The sequence below is a fragment of the Manis pentadactyla genome, chromosome 4, assembly GCF_030020395.1.
Source record: "Manis pentadactyla isolate mManPen7 chromosome 4, mManPen7.hap1, whole genome shotgun sequence".
NCBI classification, from domain to species: Eukaryota; Metazoa; Chordata; class Mammalia; order Pholidota; family Manidae; genus Manis; species Manis pentadactyla.
In genome coordinates, this window is record NC_080022.1 from 1,139,044 (window position 1) to 1,156,951 (window position 17,908).

The 17,908-nt window shown below is 62.1% G+C and overlaps 1 protein-coding gene across 3 annotated transcripts in view; it reads right to left on the reverse strand.

Annotated features, from left to right (window-relative positions):
• MORN1 (MORN repeat containing 1) overlaps positions 1-17,908 on the reverse strand; it is a 48,351-nt gene that overhangs the window by 10,144 nt on the left and 20,299 nt on the right. For all 3 annotated transcript variants that reach the window (XM_057499626.1, XM_057499625.1, XM_057499627.1), the window contains exons 10-12: positions 17,370-17,546; positions 3,596-3,725; positions 3,433-3,506 (exon numbers count right to left, since the gene is read on the reverse strand). In XM_057499626.1, coding sequence (XP_057355609.1) covers positions 3,433-3,506; positions 3,596-3,725; positions 17,370-17,546 — 381 coding nt within the window. The remainder of the gene's footprint in view (positions 1-3,432; positions 3,507-3,595; positions 3,726-17,369; positions 17,547-17,908) is intronic.

The following is a 17,908-nucleotide window of genomic DNA, read 5'->3' on the forward strand; positions in this document are numbered from 1 at the left end:
GGGTCCCAGACTCGGGCCACTGGGCGTGGGGCTGGGGGGCAGGGGGAACTGCTCACATCGCTACACACTTGTGGGCAAGATGTGAGGGCCATGCATCCCTGCTGCCTGCCCTCGGGCGGCCGGCACGGCGGGTCCTGGACGGGGAAGCAACGCACACTCTTGCATCTCACTCCCACGGAAGTGGTTAACACTCGGGAACCTTGTCAAGCAAGTGTCTGCCAACTGGCCTGAGATTCGGAACAACAAGCAGGAGACACATTTCTAGCAGTTTCTAAATAGCTTCTGTCAATATCCACATCCTCAGCGAAGTGCCGGAGACTTGTGAGACGGAGTGAGAATGTCCCGGGGGTGCAGCTCCGGGTTTGCTGGGGGGTAGGCAAGGCGGAGGGTGGCCTGCAGCCTGGGGTGGCTGTGCTGCTACCAGGGTCTCGGCTCTGGGTCCCTGGGAGTCGGTGTGGGCACAGCCCCTTGTTGCCCCAGGGTGAGACCCGTGGGCGGCCCCCATGTGTGGACTCCACTCCAGGGAACTCAGTCTGGAGCTGGGGAGGCAGACCGGGAACCGGCTGACAAACAGCTGCCCCTGCAGTGGGCTGAGGGGCAGGGCAGGCTGGCGGGCTAGGCGCTGTGGCCGCTGTGTTCGCCTGAGTCAGCCCTGCCCCATCTCAGCGGCCGGTCAGGCCCAGCCCTCCGGCTCCCCAATACAGAAAGAGGGGTCTGCAGTGATGGCAACCGGAGCCTGCCGGGGCCTCCCCAAGAAGCTGGGATGGCACCCTAGCAGGTCCTCAGCAAGCGGGAGAGGCCACCGCATGCTGAGCTGGGACTGGGGCCGCGAGAACATCCCAGCTAGAAAGCCCAAGGGCTGCCCCACAGCAGGAACCCCTCCAGGGTCCGTCCCCACAAGAGTCCTGGCTGGGGCCCGGCTGTGGGTGTCGGCGCACCGCACCCCCTGCCCCCATCTTGGCTGAGTCACAGATGAGAGCCCTTCCCAGCGCCCTGGCCCCCAGGGGTGGACCCCGCTGGGAACTGTAGGTCCACAACTCAGCAAGGATTTCCTAATGCAAACCAGACAGTTGCCGGCAACCCCAGGTGCTTCTGATTTGTCACAACCGGCTTGCAGAAAAGGCTGGTTTCCACGGAGCTCCCAAAGGGGGGCCTTTAGGGTCAAGAGCCAGTTTGGACACTGGCACAGGAGTGAGGCCCGAACCCGAGTGAGGAGGCTGGTGTGGGGCAGGGGCATGGGGCAGGACGGGCCGCATCCCCGAGGAAGAGCTGGTGGGGGCACTGGGTGGGTGCTGGAGGGCACATAAACACCCAGGTGGGGAGGGGCCTTGGGGGCACAGAGGCAGGGAACCCTGGGGTGAGTCCTGTGGCCGGTGCCCTGACATGGGGTGTCTGGGTGGGCGCGGTGGTGGTGTCTGAGGGGAGGGGTGGCTTGGCTGCAGGCACCCCATGGTGCGGCAGGGAGGCCTGGGTTTGCAAAGCCACGGGCACGATCTGTCCCACCAGTGGCTCTAGACCCCGAGGGAGCTCTGAAAGAGACCTGGGGGTGGCTAGTGGGAGCTGTAAGAAATTTTGGGGTTCAAATCTCTCTCCAGGATGTCTGTATTTGGAAACGTGGGCTCAGGGGAGACGGGCTCCTCACCCTCAGCCATCCACCCCCACCTCGAGGCCCCGGCCTGGAGGCCCCCAGACGTGGGCTGGGCAGAAGCCCCGGCTGTGGGGCATTCTAAGGCACCTGGCTCCCCTCAGGAGGCCATGATCTCTGGCACCCTGAAGCCCCTCGGCGGAGCTGGCAGGGCGGCGGGGTGGGCTGGCCACTTTGGCGGAAGAAGATGTTTCAGCATCAGCTGGCAGCTATGAAGTCAGGCGGAAACTGCCCCTGGGCCTTGGGTCTGTGCACGTCCGTGTGGGCCATTCCTGGTGTGTTTCAGCTCATGTTTCTCACATGCACTGTCAAGACTGAAACCTTGGCAAGTGTGGGCTCTCTGGGCGTAGCAGGATCCTGGCTATTTTTTAGTCTGTGCTCCTCCAGTCGTTGTGCAGAACCAGCTTCGTGTTTAATTCACAAGTGTGACTCAGAGCAGCACAGGGGGGGCAGCTCCTCAGAAGGCGGCTCAGCCCAGCTCCTGCTCCAAGTGGGACCAAAGGCTTCTCAGCCTGCCTGCCCCGTGCCAGCCTCCCAGTGTCCTGGCTCCTCCCACGCCCCCTGGCGTCAGCGATGAGCCATCTGATTGAAGGGTGTGTCGGCAGGCGGCTGCAGCTCCAGAGGAGCCGCCAGCCCTCTTCCTGCTGCTACTGAATTTCTTATTTTCCTAGAGTTTTGTCATTGGGTCTGTGCCCATAGGCCTCTGCTGTGCTGTACGGCTATTTCAACACGTGCCACTGAGCTGTGTGACGAAAGACACATGCCTCCCAGGCAGCGTGAGCACGCAACACGCTGACCTTGGCTGATGTCACCGGCGGGGCCTCCTGCTCAGGTCAGAGGCCTGGCCTTGGTAGCAGGGAGCAGGCGGGCATCTCAGACGCCTGGTGCCCCTCCCCGAGGGCCTGGTGTGTACCCCACCATGGAGAGGCAGTTCATCTACCAAAAGGGGGTGTTTTCCTCCCAGTCTGCATGCACATCACCAGGACATCCTACTTCCGGCGCAGTTGGGCTGTGCTCACGGCTTCTGCGGCACAGGAGGGCAGGGAGGCAGGGAGCAGCGGGGCTCCAGGGCAGCCCCAGGGCTTGGGGCCTGCAGGGGAGGGAGGCGGGGGCCAGTCCCACTGGAGCCCTTGGGGCGTGTGGCTTGTGGAGACATGTTTCTCCTGCAAGCGGTGGCCAGGACAGGCTCTCTAGGATTCAGCCTGCCCCTGGCAGGGTCGAGGGCTGCAAAACGCACGGCTGAGGGGTAGCGATGAGGCCCGGCGTCTGCTCGCCTCCCCATGGCCTTCTCAGTTTGTCAAACAAGAACCCAAACTCGATTTGGATGAACCTGTCTCCCCTTCTGTAGGGCAGGTGTACTGCAGCCCAAGGGGCGGGACTGCAACAACTGGCACAGTCTGGGCCGCAGCTCCAGGGCGCCCTCCAGCCCTGTGCATGCTGCATGCTCGAGGCGGGTCCCTCAGGCAGGTGGCCTCCCTGCCAGCCGTCCTCTGCAGGAAGCAGGCCTCTCTGCTCTGTCTGCCGTGTGCTGGCAGCCATGGGGTCACAGGAGGGGCTGGCTGGTGTGGACCAGGCCCCTGCCCCCTCAGGGCCCCACCCGGCCTGTTCTCCACACTGGCAGCCTTGATGTGTCTGCGGTATGTACACCCGGAAGAAACTGAGGCAGGTGTGAGATGTGCAGTGCCCCACCTATGAATGTGCACTTCTGGGAGTCCCCACATGCAGCCCAGCTGGTGGGGAGGCCAGACCAGCCCCCCAAGACCGTGAGTGGGTTCAGTCCCTCCTACCTGCTGCCTCCTGGAGGGTCCTGCTCGGTGGCCATCGTCTTGCCCGGGCTGCCTCTGGGTCCGCTGCCTGCCTTCTGGAAGGAGCCAGTGGGGTTCAGAGGAACATCGGCGTCAGTGTTGGGCAGCAAGTGGGCTGAGCCATGGGGGGTCTCCCTGCCCCTACCTGGGGGAAGCCATTGAAGAAGAAGACAGGGTGGTATGCGGGTGGACAGGGCCCAAGGCGGATGTCCAAGAACCGGGCACAGCCGTTTTCCACGCGCTGACAGTCCTCAGGCCAGCCGGGCTCGTGTCTCCTGGCTGCAGGGAAGAGGTTTTTCCAGAAAGAAGAGAAAGGCCCTTTAAGCATCATGAAGCAAAGATCATTCAGGACCCTCCACATAGCCTCTCTGTTGTGGCTCCTGAGGCTGAGGTGGCTGGGGCACAGCAGCCGTGTGGGCCTGGGATCTGGGGTCTGTGCCTGCTGCCCAGCCCTAGGTGAGTGGCCAGGCTGGGGACAGAGAGGGCTCAGAGCTGGTGTGCTCTGGGGCCCATGGCTGGGGCCCCCTTCAGGGCCTGGCAGGCTGATGCTTTGGGGCTGGGTCTCCTGGACACACGCCCTGCTATCTGAGGCCCTGGCATCTGGCGCAGAGCCTGCATAGCCCCCAGGTCAGAGGCCCTGTGCTGTGCTCAGCAGAGCCCAGCATCTTCTGAAGAGCGTGACCTGAGGAGGACTTTCTACCGCGTGTTGGCTGAGCGCTGTGGGCGACGGCACACCATGACGAGCGTGAGGACAAAGCTGCCAGCAGCCACCAGCCCCTACAAGGGGCACGGCCGCCCAGGAGACTCCCAGATCCTCTGGTGCCTAAGAAAAGTGGGGGGCTGGGCTCCACCCATCTGTCACTGCAGCAGGTGCTCTCCCTGTGGGCCCCTGCCCATCCCGGCTCCCTTCATCCCTCCCTTCCCAGGGTCCTGAGGAGGGAGGGGACCGTCCCTGTGCTCTGCCCCACTTGCGGACACGGCTGTGGCCCCAGCCGCCCGCCCCCACCCTCTGTCTCTTTTGCACAGAAAGTGGACAGCAGAGACTGCATGGGGATACCTGGACCCCAGAACCTCCCAAACACATGGGGGCTCATCTTCCGTGCCTTCCTGACTGCCCTGTCTTGAGGGTCCTGGCCCAGCTCATGAACGTCACTGGGGAGGAGCTGGCCGAGCCTGGGGGTGGTGGCTGGACCAGGCAATGGGGACAGCTGGAGGTGGGCAGAATGGGCTGGGGGGCTAACGGAGCGTAGGGGGACCCTTGGGGGGCCCTGGCACCGTGGGCATCAAGGCCCCTTCCCAGGAGCCAAACCTCTGCAGGGAGAGAGGAGATGGGCCTGACAGTATTTCCAAATTACAGGTGGAGAGTTACTTCTCTCAGAGGTGTCTTAATCTCATCCTGATGGCGCATTAAAAAGTGGTCTTTCCTTCTGCAAGGACGCTCTTTAATGTCCTTCCCTCCATTAGCTTTTGCCGTCCACACACTATTTATGTCCTGGGCAATGGCTGGGAACGCACTGCTGACGGCGTAACTCCATCTCGCGGTGCACCGGCGGCTCCCACGGCGACTCAGGAGGCCCTGACTTTGACCACCTCTGTTACGGCCAACTCTGGGCAGTGAGGACCCCAGCTCCATGGCCCCGTAACCCTCCACCAGGGTGAGCCTGTGACAGCAGGCTCCTTCCACAGCAGCAGCTTCAGGCTGGACCTGCAGTGCCACTTCCAGGGCAAAGGGCGCACGGCAGGCGGGCATGTCCGGTGTTGAATCAGCACCCGTCCGCCTCCCTCGGCTCGGGGTCCCACCAAGCTGTTTGAAGGGGCTTGACAAGCACGGTAGCCGATGCACCAACTTGGTGCCAAGCACCCGCAGGTGGGTTCTCCCGGGATCTCGGGGCACTATGGGGGTGGAAGTCCTGTCATCAGCACCACTTGAGAGGAGAAACCTAGGCCCACCATGTTCTACCTGGTCTCACAAATGCCATTTAAATCAACTGGGCCGCACTGCAGGGCGGGGACATGGGACAGCAAATGACACGCATAAAAATGCCGAGGCTGGGTGTTTAAGATCGCCTGGGCTCGCAGGCAGGCCTCTCCCTCCATGCCATTCACCGTCTGAGGACAACGAGGGGTGCCTCCCAGACCCTTCTGTCACAAGTGAGAGAACCCAACACCAAGTGGCTCAGACCAAAAGAGCCCTGGGAGGGAACCTTCTAGACGCATGCATGTTTGAGCCCTGGAGTCCATGCCACATCCCTGGCCTGGGACTGGCCCAGGGGAGCACGTGTGACTCCGCAGGAGCGGCTGATGGGAGGAAGACGGAGCAGAGGGCACAGCCTCTGTGGTCGGGACCGGCTGGGCACCAGCTGGGTGAGCCCTTCGCTCACGGCCACCCACTTTCAGGGCCCATGTGCGGACTGTGGTGCAGGGTGTCTGTGGGCTGGGTGGTGTCGAAGCGCAGCTGGGGGCGGGCTCGAGAACCTCTGGAAGCTCCCATGGGGCTTAGGGAGACCGGGAGCTCACTGAAGGGCAGGGAGACACACCGAGGCATTTGCTCTCCTGCCCAGAGGAGGGCGGGCTGCTCTGCTTGGTCTGCGATCTGCCAAGAGCGCTGCTTGCCAGGGAGCAAGATGACAGAGGGCACGGGCTTCTCTGCATGTCAAAGAGCCAGGCCCCACGACCGCGGCCTGCACCCGCACCCCTAGAGCAGCGTGCCTCTGCCAGACCCCCATCCGCTGTCCGGCATCCGCGTGGCCCCTGCCTCCTCCCTCCCACTGTGTCTACTGGCCGCTCTGCTGAGCATTAGGCCACCACCCCTGGGGGCAGGCTGGCCTCTTCTCTCCTCCGTCCGAGCCCCCTGGGGGTGCCTCACTTTCCACAGAAGCACCACCACGATCACTAGGGGAGCCCCCAGGTCTTGCCTCCTCTGGGGCCACACGCCCAGCCCCAGCCTCCTGCAGACTCCGCCAGGTGCCATCTCCCAGACACAGAGTGCCGGGTCCCCCAGGCCCAGATCTCAGGCCCTGACACAGCTCCAAGCCAGCGAGAGGCCCCTGGATGCAAGGCCGGGAGTGTGCGCGACGTCGCTGGCTCCATGCCTCCCTCTGCTGACACCTCCTGGCCGCGGTCTCCCCAAGGCTGCCATCCCGGGGTCCAGGCCACGGTCATCCCTCTCACTCCAACACATGGAGTCAGCCGGGCGCAAACCCGCCTTCCCTGGCCAAGGACCTCCGGGATCGGCCACACTTTCAAAGTGCGCTGTGTCCCGGTCCGCGAGCCTGCCGCACGCTACGCCTTGCAGACGCTGGTCCCCGCTGGCTCTGCTCATGCCTCTGACCTCGGGAGGCCTTGGGACGGTGCTGCGGGGTGAGGCCCAGACGGTCTCACGGGCGATGAGGGACAGGCCAGTGTTCTCGGGGCCACAGTTTCCATGCCGCCCAAGCCAGCTGCTCCCATCCGTAGGCGTGGAATTCTCTGCTGAGTTTGTTGCTTCCCCTAAATCTGGGCTCTGTGGCCCCCAGGGAGCCCCTCAGGACGTGCTCCACATTCCCCTGGTGCCCCGAAGGGACCGTGTTCTGGCGGAGGGCCCTGCCTTAGTCCGCAGGGGCCCCTGGAGCTGGTCCTGGCGCATCCTGGGACGGTCCCAGCCAGTGCGCCTGCAAGACGGGCCCCTGCGCCCTGCGGGCGGGCGTCGCCCTCCAGCTTTCAGGAGTTACTGAAGCCTTTGCGTCAATTTTAATTATCAGCAAGATGAAGGTCTTTGTGCAGCCTCCCGGGAAGCTGAGCCAGCCCTGAACGTCAGCTTGACCTCTCAGGGAGGGAAATGTCGATTAATTACTTTTTACAGCCAACTCAGTTAGGGTCCCCAGTCACCTGTGTAGGACACGGCGGCGCAGGCAAGAGCCCGCTGGAGTGCACAGGCCTCGCACAGCCGGGCGTGACTGCCTGATGGCCGCTGAGGGCCCAGGCCTCACCAGGCAAACAGCTAGCCACAGACCAAAATGTTTTCTTCATTTAAATGAATCAAAAAAATAAAATGTCATTGGCGCTCGGGGACATGGCTGTCACATGTGGAGGTGTCAGACGCGCGGTGTCAGTCTCTCGGGCAGACTCAGCCAGGCAGCGGGCTGTGCACCAGGAAGACAGGGTCACACAAGCTCCAGGCAGAGCGCCGACGCAGCAGGGACACGTGGGCTGGGCCTCCACCCGCCTGGGCCACAGGCAAGGGCTCCCTCTAGGCCACACGCCCACCCACCCCTCTGTTTGCCCAGTGGAGACGCACATCCCCTGGCCAGCCTCTGCCCTGCTGGGGCCCTGGGGCCGGCCTGGAGGGTCTGCCAGCTGCCGATGGGGCCCCCACAGGAGGGTGTGGGGCCCACTGGCCAGGCTCCCTCCTCCCTGCTGCGGGAGGCCTCTTCACGTGCGTGGACGTACATACACACACAGGCACACACATCCACACATATACGGACATGCACCACCACACGTGCCCACGCATGCATGTACCCACACACACATGCATGCACTGGCTGGTCCTGAGCTTGTTCTCTGCCCAGGGAGACTCAAGTGTGCCTTCTTCACCGGCCCTCCCAGTGCCCGCCTGGGAATGTGGCCCAGGATGTGGCCACCCCCAGGACAGACGCCCTTCAAAGATTTGGCCTTGATGCTTTTTGTGGTGTTTCCCAAATATACCGCAGGGTCAGTGCTGCCTTAGAGGGTGTTTCTAGTGTCCCCTGAGAACCTCTGAGGACCCCTCACACACACGGAGACCCTCCCCAACACCTGTAATTTTGCCCAGAGCTGGCTTACCCCCACTCTTGGGACCCTGCAGTCTTGAGACCCCAGGGGTGGGCAAGGTGAGGGAAGAGGCCAAGTGCCCCCTTTCTGGTGCCTGGACCCTGACCAGGGACCTCCTCCATGTGCATTTGGTGACCCAACCAGGAGAGCTGGGCGCTTGAGGAGGGTCTCCAGCAGCTATCAGCTGTCTGGGGCCACGGCTGCCTTAGTGAGACTGCGCATTGCTCTTGTCCCACGAGGGGACAGGCTGAGGTGTCAAAGGCTGCTGGCCCCAGGCACGCCCCGACACCCACCCTGGGTCCTGCCTTCTCACCTGTCTGAGCTCCCTGGACAGCCCGATGTGACCTGGGAGCTGCTAGCATTCCACCCGACACAGATGCTGTTTCCATTCGGAACAGCGGTGATGGCCTCGTTCCATAAAGAACAAGAAGGCAAGAGCTCATTTTCCCAGCTGAGCGGTGCCCAGGCCTGCCCCGCCTCAGCCTTCATGCCCCAGGGCTGCAGCTGCCCTCAGCCAGGGGCTCAGGGCTCCTCACACCCGCCTTCTGCCCAGATCCCGTGCGCACTTCCATCCGGCCTCCGCAGAGGGTCTCTCCCAGCCCACGCCAGACCAAGGGCCCCCCCTCCTGGCTCCCCCCTGCCTCCGAGGGGCCCTGCCCGCCTCTCAGCTTCCCCGCCTCTCACTCACACGGGCACCTCCACCCCGAAACAGAGTCCTGCGTGGGCCTCTCTCCCTGCCTCGCTCGCTGCCAACTCCCCAAGGACAGAAGGTGCCACCCTCCTGCCTCCCGCTCCTGTGGCCTCCTCCCGGTGTCCTCGTTCTTTGTCTCACCACCACCACTGCGACGGTTGTCACCTCCACCGTACAGTTACTCAGCACTCTCCAGGGTCCAGATCCTTTGCTAAGTTCTTCCCATGCGGTTGACACACACTTAACCCTTGGCTGAGGTCCCCCCTCTCTGCAGATGAGGAAGCCTAGGACAGCCGGCCCCAGCCCAGGAGCCGTGCCGCTCTGCAGTCCCCCAGGGCCCCTTTTGGCCAGTGGGGGCAATGAGTTTCCGGTCTGGACATCTCTGTGCCCTGAGGCGGGAACAGTGCCCTCCCACGGGTCTGGACCTGCGCGTTCCTCAGGGCAAGGGCACTCCTCTGCCGCCTGGCCCCGTGTGTCCAACACCGTCTGCACCTGGAGTGGGGACAAGGGCCTGAGAGTCAGCCCGGAAACAGAAATTCACCCTGTGGGGAAACAGGACCCCACATCTGAAACTGCAGGCCCACTTTCCCCCCTGGGGCAAGGTTTGGTTAACTTTTTTGTCAAGAGATTTTCAGATGACAAAGTTTCCAAAGGTGTGTCTGTGTGGGTGCCCGGCGTGGGACGGCACACGTGGCCTGGCTTGGGTGGGGGAGGTGGGTGTGGCTGGCTCCCGGAACCTGCCGTCCTGGCAGCGGTCGTGGAGCGGGGGCCCAGGGCGCACAGGCCCTCAGCCCCTGGCCGAGCTCAGCGGGTCCCGCCTCTGCACCCCGACACCGTTTGCCGAGTAGGAGCCCAGCACTACTCCCTCTTCCTCTGCTGAAGCCCAGAACACAACCCAGAGGCACTGTCTCTGCGGGCGCACATCCTTCCCTAACGCTCAGGAAGTAAGGGATGCCCCATGTGTCCCCAGGACTTGAGCACCCGAGGGCGCACCACTTCCGAAGTGCCTCCCGGGAACTGCAGTGCAGAGCCACCGGGCAGGGTCGCCCCTCCCATGACGCGGCCTGACGCCCCCCCCTTGAGAGCATGCTGCTGTTGGCCGACTGGCCTTGGGCGCTCTGATGTGCCGGAATCGCAGATGGAGTGCAAAAGGGGGTGTGTTCATGCTGGCAGACCTCCGAGACTGGGGGGCTGATCAGAGTCGGTTTCTGATGCCCCCGCCCACCCCTTGCCTCCAGTCGGCTGCCCCACAACAGACAGGCTGTTTGAACACAGGTTGGCAGAGCAAGGCTAGGATACTGCCGAATTCCTGGGCAGGTCCCACCGGCCCCGGGGACAGTGCTGCTGGGGACAGCAGCCCTGGAGGACACAGGCGGGCAGCCACCCAGCCACACCACGGCCCCGAGGGGCCTGCCTCTCCTTGTCCTGTGGAGGTGGCAGCCTGACATGGGTGTAGGAAGGAAGCCACACCTTGCTGAGCCCTGGGGCAGGGCACACACTCAACTCCCACTCTCACACCTGCTTGCGGGCACACAGCAACACACATGCTACACAGAACACGTTCTCACGCATGTGCACACACGCACCCACATGGCCCCTGCACCTGGTGCACGCACACACTAACACACGCACATACGGGTCGCCTGCCTCTTAGCACTTAACACGGAAACTGCTCGTGAAGCCCTAGGGTGGACTGCCAGCACGTGGGGGTGCTAACCATAGAATGGGGAACCTGGACTGGCAGGAGAAGGGCCGGCATGGGGTGCTGGGTGCAGGGCGGTGCAGGGGCGGTTGGTCAGACAGGGTCTGCTCCACCTGATGCCAGAAGCTGCCAGCGGCCATGGACTGTCCCCTCTGCAGCACCACACGCAAGTTGCGGCACAGATGACATCGCTACCCCTGGCTGGTTCTAAGTGGTCTGGGGCCTGCCCGTCAGATGCCCTAGATCCCCAAGGCCATGTGGCAGAGGGCCCATCTGTGGGTAAAACGGCAATATTTCCAGAATCTTTCGCTTGGCCTTAGTGCATCTCTATATCAATAGGTGATTACAAGGGGTAGAGAGGGCATTTCTGGACTGGAGAGGTCTGATGGGGTCCTTTTTTGCAGCCAGGTCACAAGAGACACGGGCGAGCAGAATTAGATGACCACTTGTAAGTGATAAACGGGTTTCTCCCACTTTATTTCTCCCTTTGACTGATTTTGGCTTCAAAGGTAATTTGCCCTAAGCTGGGAACCTATTTCCTCCCCAGAGTTACACCATCCCAGGCAGGGTGCCCACACCACTGACATGACCACTGAACCCACCGTGCCACCGCTGCCCCAATGAGCCCCCCACACCTCTCCGGGGATGGGCCTCTGGGGTCACGACCGGGGGTGAGGGAAGACCAAGCAGGGGCTGTTTCTGGGGAGAACATCTGGGTCACCTGCATGTTGACCCTTCTAAGGCATGTGCGTACAGGGCACACGTAGTGACCCCAAACATCTGTGGGTCACAGATCTGCCACACGTGAGACCTCAGCTCCGATGGAAACAAAGCAAAGCAAGACGGACCCCCAGCTGCCTGCCACCCTTTCTTCTCTCCAGGATCCTAAACTTTTCCTCACAATAGTTTCCACCACATGTGCTCTCGGGAGCCTAACAGCATACGGTGTTCAAGGCAGTGCGGGGGGTCCTGAGGTTCTCCAGCATCCCACGTGGCCACAGGACACATGATAGGTAGCTACATGCTCCTGGCCCGGCCCAGGTGTGGCTACAGGCAGGACATGGTGGGGTGCACCCATCAGACCCCAGGGAGTCGGCACTCTGCCCTGATGGGCAGCTCTTCCCTGGAGCCCCTGAGCCCAGTGCCCAGGAGAACTGTGGGGGTGGCCGCTCAGGCCCAGCTCACGCTCCAGGGCCCATGTGCTCTGTCTGACAGAGCCTGGACAGGAGTGCGTCTTCTTGAATACCCGCCATCTCAGACAGAGAGACCTCGGTGTCATCTCACTTAGGCTCCAAGCATTTTCCGGAGGACACGGCAGCAAGCGACAAGCCCACCTTTTCCCTAACTCATCCCTTCAAAAGCCCTCCAAAAATCTGGCCCTGAAAAGCCTCTGTGCCTGTAAGGGACGCCTTCTTTGTTCTGCCCCCCAGAACGGAGGGGCCCCTCTCGGGTCTGGCAACACACCTGCTTGGGCTGTTGAGTCGCGCCCCTTGGGCCCCAAGCCCTCTGACGCCCCTAGCGTGGGAGTTCACTGCCCTGTTTCACTGGGTTGGCCCCTGCAGCAACTCGACATCCTTTTATACTTTTTAAGGACATTCCCTCCGTGTCGTATGATTCCTAGACAAGAAAATCATGGCACAAAATTTCTTTTAAGAATATGGATCTTGAACGCTCTTCTGCTGTAATCGACCAAAGACCATCACTATGGAAGCGGTTTCCTGCCCGGAAGCTCTCCGCCGCACGCTCCGCAGTGCTCGTGGCCACGTCACCTTAGCCGCAAGGGGCGCCCGGATTTTTAAAGTCATCTTATCATTACAGACGGTTCTTCATAGGTCCCATGTGATAAATACAATCATTCGTTCAGCAAATGAAGGAGAAGAACCACTCAAATCGACTAGAGGTGCTTCCGGGAAGGGTTTGTGCATTAAAAAAATAGCAATCTGAGGTTCTCACTGCTATTCGGCTTCCTAGGTTCCCAAATCCAATTTACAGGGGATTGTTTGAACCACCCCTGCTCAGCCCGCCTGACAAAGTCCCTCTAGCAATTATCAGCACCTGCATTAGGAGTCAATGGGCCTGAATTACCAGGGGCCCGGCGGACACCCCACTGACGACGATTAGCATAAAAGGGTTCTACCATGTAAAGCTGTGGGTGGGAATTACAAAAGGTTAAGACACTAAATAGAAAAGTCTTTTCGAATATAAAATCAATGTGCTTTGTCACTAAAATCTGGGTGCTGTAATTTAACCAAAATAGGGTTTAGAATATCTGGCAATAGTCACATCTATGAAATCATCTTTTCTTCTCAACAAGAAGCAAATCATCTATTGGAAAGTTAAAAACAATGAAACCACTGAAGTATTTCATATCAACAAAATAATAAAATACTGTTTGCAATCACCCATTACAGACATTACACTTCCGGAAACAGCATTTTCTCTCATTTATTTGTACAATCGGAAACCAGGTTTTTAGAGGATATATTTTCTTAATTGCCCACTGGACTTGGGAGCCTTTGAGCAGCCTCGTCCCAGCAGGGCCTGGGGCCTGGGGTGAGCTCCCAGGGCAGTTGAGCCCCATACAGGCAGCGGGCTGTGGGGCAGTGCTGAGGTCCCAGCGGCCTTGACCGGCTGGTGGGGAGCTGTCTGTGCCCCACTGTGCCCAGAAGCTCTACTTCCAGCACCTGGGGTCTGAAACTGTGACTAGCAAAGGCGTCTGGCCACATTTCCTTCTGTGCAGAGAAACCTGGGGGCGCAGGGGACGGGGAAGGCGCTGAGGGCTCGCAGCTGCTCCCGCCCGCTGGGGACTATGCTCTGTGTACCCTCAGCTGGCAGCACACGAGCTCAAGAACATGCAGAAACATACGTGATTGCTTTAAGTGCAGGACAAGGCTGCACCGCCTCAATCTGAGGTCACCCCACGCCAGGTGCTTCTCTCTAGGGCAGGCCTGGAGCCTCCTTCCCTCCCTCCTTTCCCAGGGCAGCCTGGCCTCTGGCCTAATGGACACCCTCCCCACTGTCAGGTGGTCCCAGCCAACGCCCCCCACCTGTGCTGGCTGCCCAGCCCAGCACTGCCTCCAGAACAAAGGCTGCAGGTGGGGCCTACCAGGTGTCCCTCTCTGCCAGCCCAGCTGGGACCCCCTGCGGGTGCCATGGGAGGGCTGCTCTTGCCCCCAGGGCTGCTGCTCAGGACCTGGGGGGTCACCCATCCAGGGTGGCGCTCGCTCTCCCAGGGCACGCTTTCTGTCCGTGAGCAAGCCTGTGGCAGGAGGGCAGGGCATGGGGCTCCTTGCCTGCAGTGCCCGGCTGGGGGCCTCTTTAGCTCCCTGACCTTTAAGACTTGTTGACGCAGCCTCAGCCTTCCCCACAGCCCCCAGCGGTCTGACAGAATCCGCATGCCCACCCCCAGCCCAGGGTTTCACATCAGTCAACCCATTAATCTCCACCTTAAGGGCCTGGGGTGTGGTGGAGGGTGAGACGCATGGCAGGGGGTGGCGGGGTCACGGACAGGGCTTGCTTCCTGAAGGGAGATGCGGATGGCACATGCCAGCCTCCGGCTCCCTCAGTTTGTCCTGGAGGGGCAGGAGGCCAAGGCTGCCCGTGGGCACCTTCCGTCCAGCAGGACCCAGCAGTACCGGCTGATGATGGGATTTCTCATTTGGGCTGGCAGACCATTTGGCAAAGATGCCAGACATCCATTCTCGCTCTTCTCTGGCAAGAGAGCCTGGCCTTACCGGCAAGTCGCACGTCTCATCCCCCTGTGCCTGGTGTGGGCCAAGTTCTGGCCAATGAGGCAGAGACAGCGGCGGCGCGGCTCCTCCAGGAGGCTTCTCAGGAGGGAAGGGGCGTGGCTGCTTATTCTTCTCCATTCCCGCCAGCTGGACCAGGGGTGCGACGGCGGGCACTCTAGCCCTTCAGGACCAAGAGGTGGGGCTCCAAGGATGACAGAATAGCAGAGTGGGAAAGAGGACACAGGGCCCTGGCGAGGTGGGCGGACACCCCCCGCCTCTCAGCGGTCGTGTAAGAAGCAAATATGCCGGAGCTGAAGCACCGTCGCGCCGTCAGCAGCAGCCAGCGCTCGCCCGGCACACCGCCGGCCCGGTGAAGCCACGCCTGCAGGCACTTTGATGAGCTCCATCCCACGTACGGTCAGCTGGGACAGACAGACAGGCACGGAGGTCCTGCCGGCGAGCCGGGGTGTCCGCGCGATGAGGGCCGGGCCAGGGAGCTCCGCTGGCAGCTTGTGCACATTTCAGTGGGTTCCCTGGGCCGGCGTCACACTGGCTTCCATAGCAACAGACGCTCAGAGGTTTTCTGGCCAAATTTATTCCAGGCCTCGTCTTTCCGCCTGAAACTCTGGGCTGTGGCCGCTGCCCTGCACTTCAGAGACCCGCCCCTGGGGGGCGTCCCGGCTGCTGACCCGGGGCCACAAGTGGGCGTTCCCTGAGACTTCCAAATGCAGGCAGCAGGGCCCAGGCGGTCTTAGCTGATGTCAGCCCCCCGCCCTGCACCCGCCGCGGGCACTCAGCCAGCGGAACCGACTGGGGCAAGCCGGGAAAGGGCGGGCAGGGCCCCGCGAAGGTCTGGGGCGGGGCGCGGCTGGGGCCCCAGGCCGAGCGAGGAAGCCCCAGGGCAGGGGCGGTGTGACCACGCGGGGCTGGGAGCTGGCTCCCGAGGGAGGTGTCCCCGCCACGAGGAAGGGACCCCAGGGGCGTCCTGTGCACACGTGGGCGCTGCCCCCAGCTGCCACACTTTCGCTCTTGTTCAGGATAACGAATAAAGAAAACTTAAAAGTTAAGGATATCTTTTCTCAAACGGCCTAGACTGAGCCATTTTACTTTTTAAGAAAGGCTTTGTCCACCTCCCAGCACGGCGACTTCCTTGTCCCCCTTGGGCAGTTTCCAGGGCTTTGACCCCCGCTCGGGTCTGCAGGTTTTCAGGTAGGGCGTGCCCGCCCCCCGGCCCCTCCTCATCCTGCTCGTCAGACCCCATGCGGGCACAGGAGCACAGCCCTTACCCTCAGTTCACAGAAAAGGAGACGCGCAGCGTTTCAGCTGAAAAATGGTGGAGAAGCAGGGCCCCTGTCTCATGGCTGCTCCCAGGCGCACCAGGCCAGGGAGTCGGCCCTTCCAGTTGGGCAGGACCCCCAGCCTCCAAGCTGGCTATGGAGCTCGGCGCCAGCCTCGGAGGGCAGCACGCAAACCCCAGTGCTTCTGGAAAACAAAACATGCTCCCCTTGGTCTCCGCAAAGGCAATTTTCACAGCTCGACACCGACATCCGAGCGAAGCTGGAAACATCTCAGCGCTACTTGGGTGCTGCCCGCCAGCCTGGGGTGAGGCCCACCCCACCAAGCGGCGAGCGTCCCAAACCTATGAAGTGGGGCCGGACACTCGAGGCCAGGGGGGACGCAGCGACCCTGGCAGACATGGGTGCTCATGTCAAACATCAGGGAGCACCACAGAGCCTCACATTCTGGAACCCGGCTTTCACAAAGACTCCCCACAGCTCTGAAATCCCTACAGGTGGAGGGTGTGGCACCCAGTCAGAGTTCTAATGTGTAAGTACCCGCACAGGTGGTGTAGAAGTGCTTCCATATATGGGGTCCCTGTGGACCCTCTGGCCCAGTGGAGTGTCACTTCGCAGGCACTCAGGGTCCTGCCTGCCCGAGGCTGGCGGTGCCCCCACAGAAAAGACCCAGCTCGGCCTTCTTCCTTCTCCAGCCTCCGTCTGGACATCTGCATTGTTACAGCACCTGCTGCCTGTGACCTGGGACACTGCAAGTCTGTGCCCCACGGGCAGTGTCCAGGGCTGGCCTCCTAACAGGGGGACGGGGCCCCCTTCAAGGGCTGCAGGGAGTGTGAAAGCCTGCAAGCCCCAAGCACATGTGAGCCTATCTACTGAGCTCCCCATCCCTCTCATGGCCCTGTGGAGGGCACAGGGACCAGGCAGGAACTCCCCACCCCCCATTAACATGCGTGTCGGGCAGTGGGGTCAGTATCCTGGAGCACAAAGAACTGATAAACCAGTGATGACCCTGATTAAGTCCTGAGCTCCAGCACCGGCATTGGACAGAAGCAGGTTTTCGCCAGCTGGGCCTGCAGGGGCAGGGGTTCCACCTGGGCCCAGGGCCACCCCATAGGACTGGGAGCCAGGTGCATGTGGAGATGCCATGTGCTCCAGGCAGAGGTGGACTCACTGGAAAACCAGTCAGAACCAAGACTCCCCACGGCGCGGGGTGATGGGGTGGGGGCCGTGGAGGCCTATGCAGCAGGAGTGACCAGGGGTCCCGTCCGGCCTGAGCGCAGCCCTCCTGGTGGTCTTGGCCTTGGTGGGGTTTGCCCACCAGACCCAGAAGTAGCTCCGAGACCCTTAGCTGGGACCGCGCCCCACCCCCAGGCGCACTGCGGACGGACAGAACAACCTCGCTTTGCATCAGCGGCGACGTGGAGGCCACAGGACAGCCAGGCAGCAGCCCAGGACTGCTCGTAGTGCTGCCCCACCACAGGCCTGGGTGCCCATGGTCAGGACACGCACCCAGCCGTCGGGATCCCCGAATGGGCAGCCCCCAGCCTGCCTTTTAACCCAAGGCCACCAGCCACTGGACCCGCAGCCCAGGGTCCTGCTTGCTCTCTGGCCGAGGCGGGTCTTCCTGGCTCTCCCAGGGCCCTGTGCTGGACTTTCCCCTGCCCACCCGAAGGGCTGCTACCCACCACCAACCAGTTGGTTAACTCCACTTGCCAGGCAGGCTGTTGGGGGTGTTACCCCGGCCACACAAGGTGTCTGATGCCAGTGCTGACGCCAGGTCTTCCTTGGGGGGCAGTGAGTTGGCTCCGGCACTTTCCAGGGCAGCTCTGGGCTCTGGGCCCCCAGACGTGGGGCTGGACAATGGATAGGTGATGTGCTCGAAGCCCCTGCAAAGGGAGTGGGGGGTGGGCTCTGCTCAACACCCCCTGCTGACACCTGGTCACAGGGGCGAATGACAGCCCAGGGGCTGGTGCCGGGAGGAGAAAGGGCCTAGGTGGCCACTTGGAGACTGTGGTGGTAGAAAGGAAAGGGGGAGGGCAAGGAGGGGAGGAGGAGGGGGAGGCTCACTCCAGGACCACCTGGGACCATGCCGCAGCCCCCCCACCCTCCCTCCTGTGCCCCACCCAGCTCCCCGTGGGAAGGCGCCTTCGCGTCCCCTGCACGAGGGAGCACGTGGCGCCCGAGGGTCACTGCTGTGCCCCCATGCCACGGCATCCTGGGGGATGTGGGGTGGGCCTCCGGGCAGGGT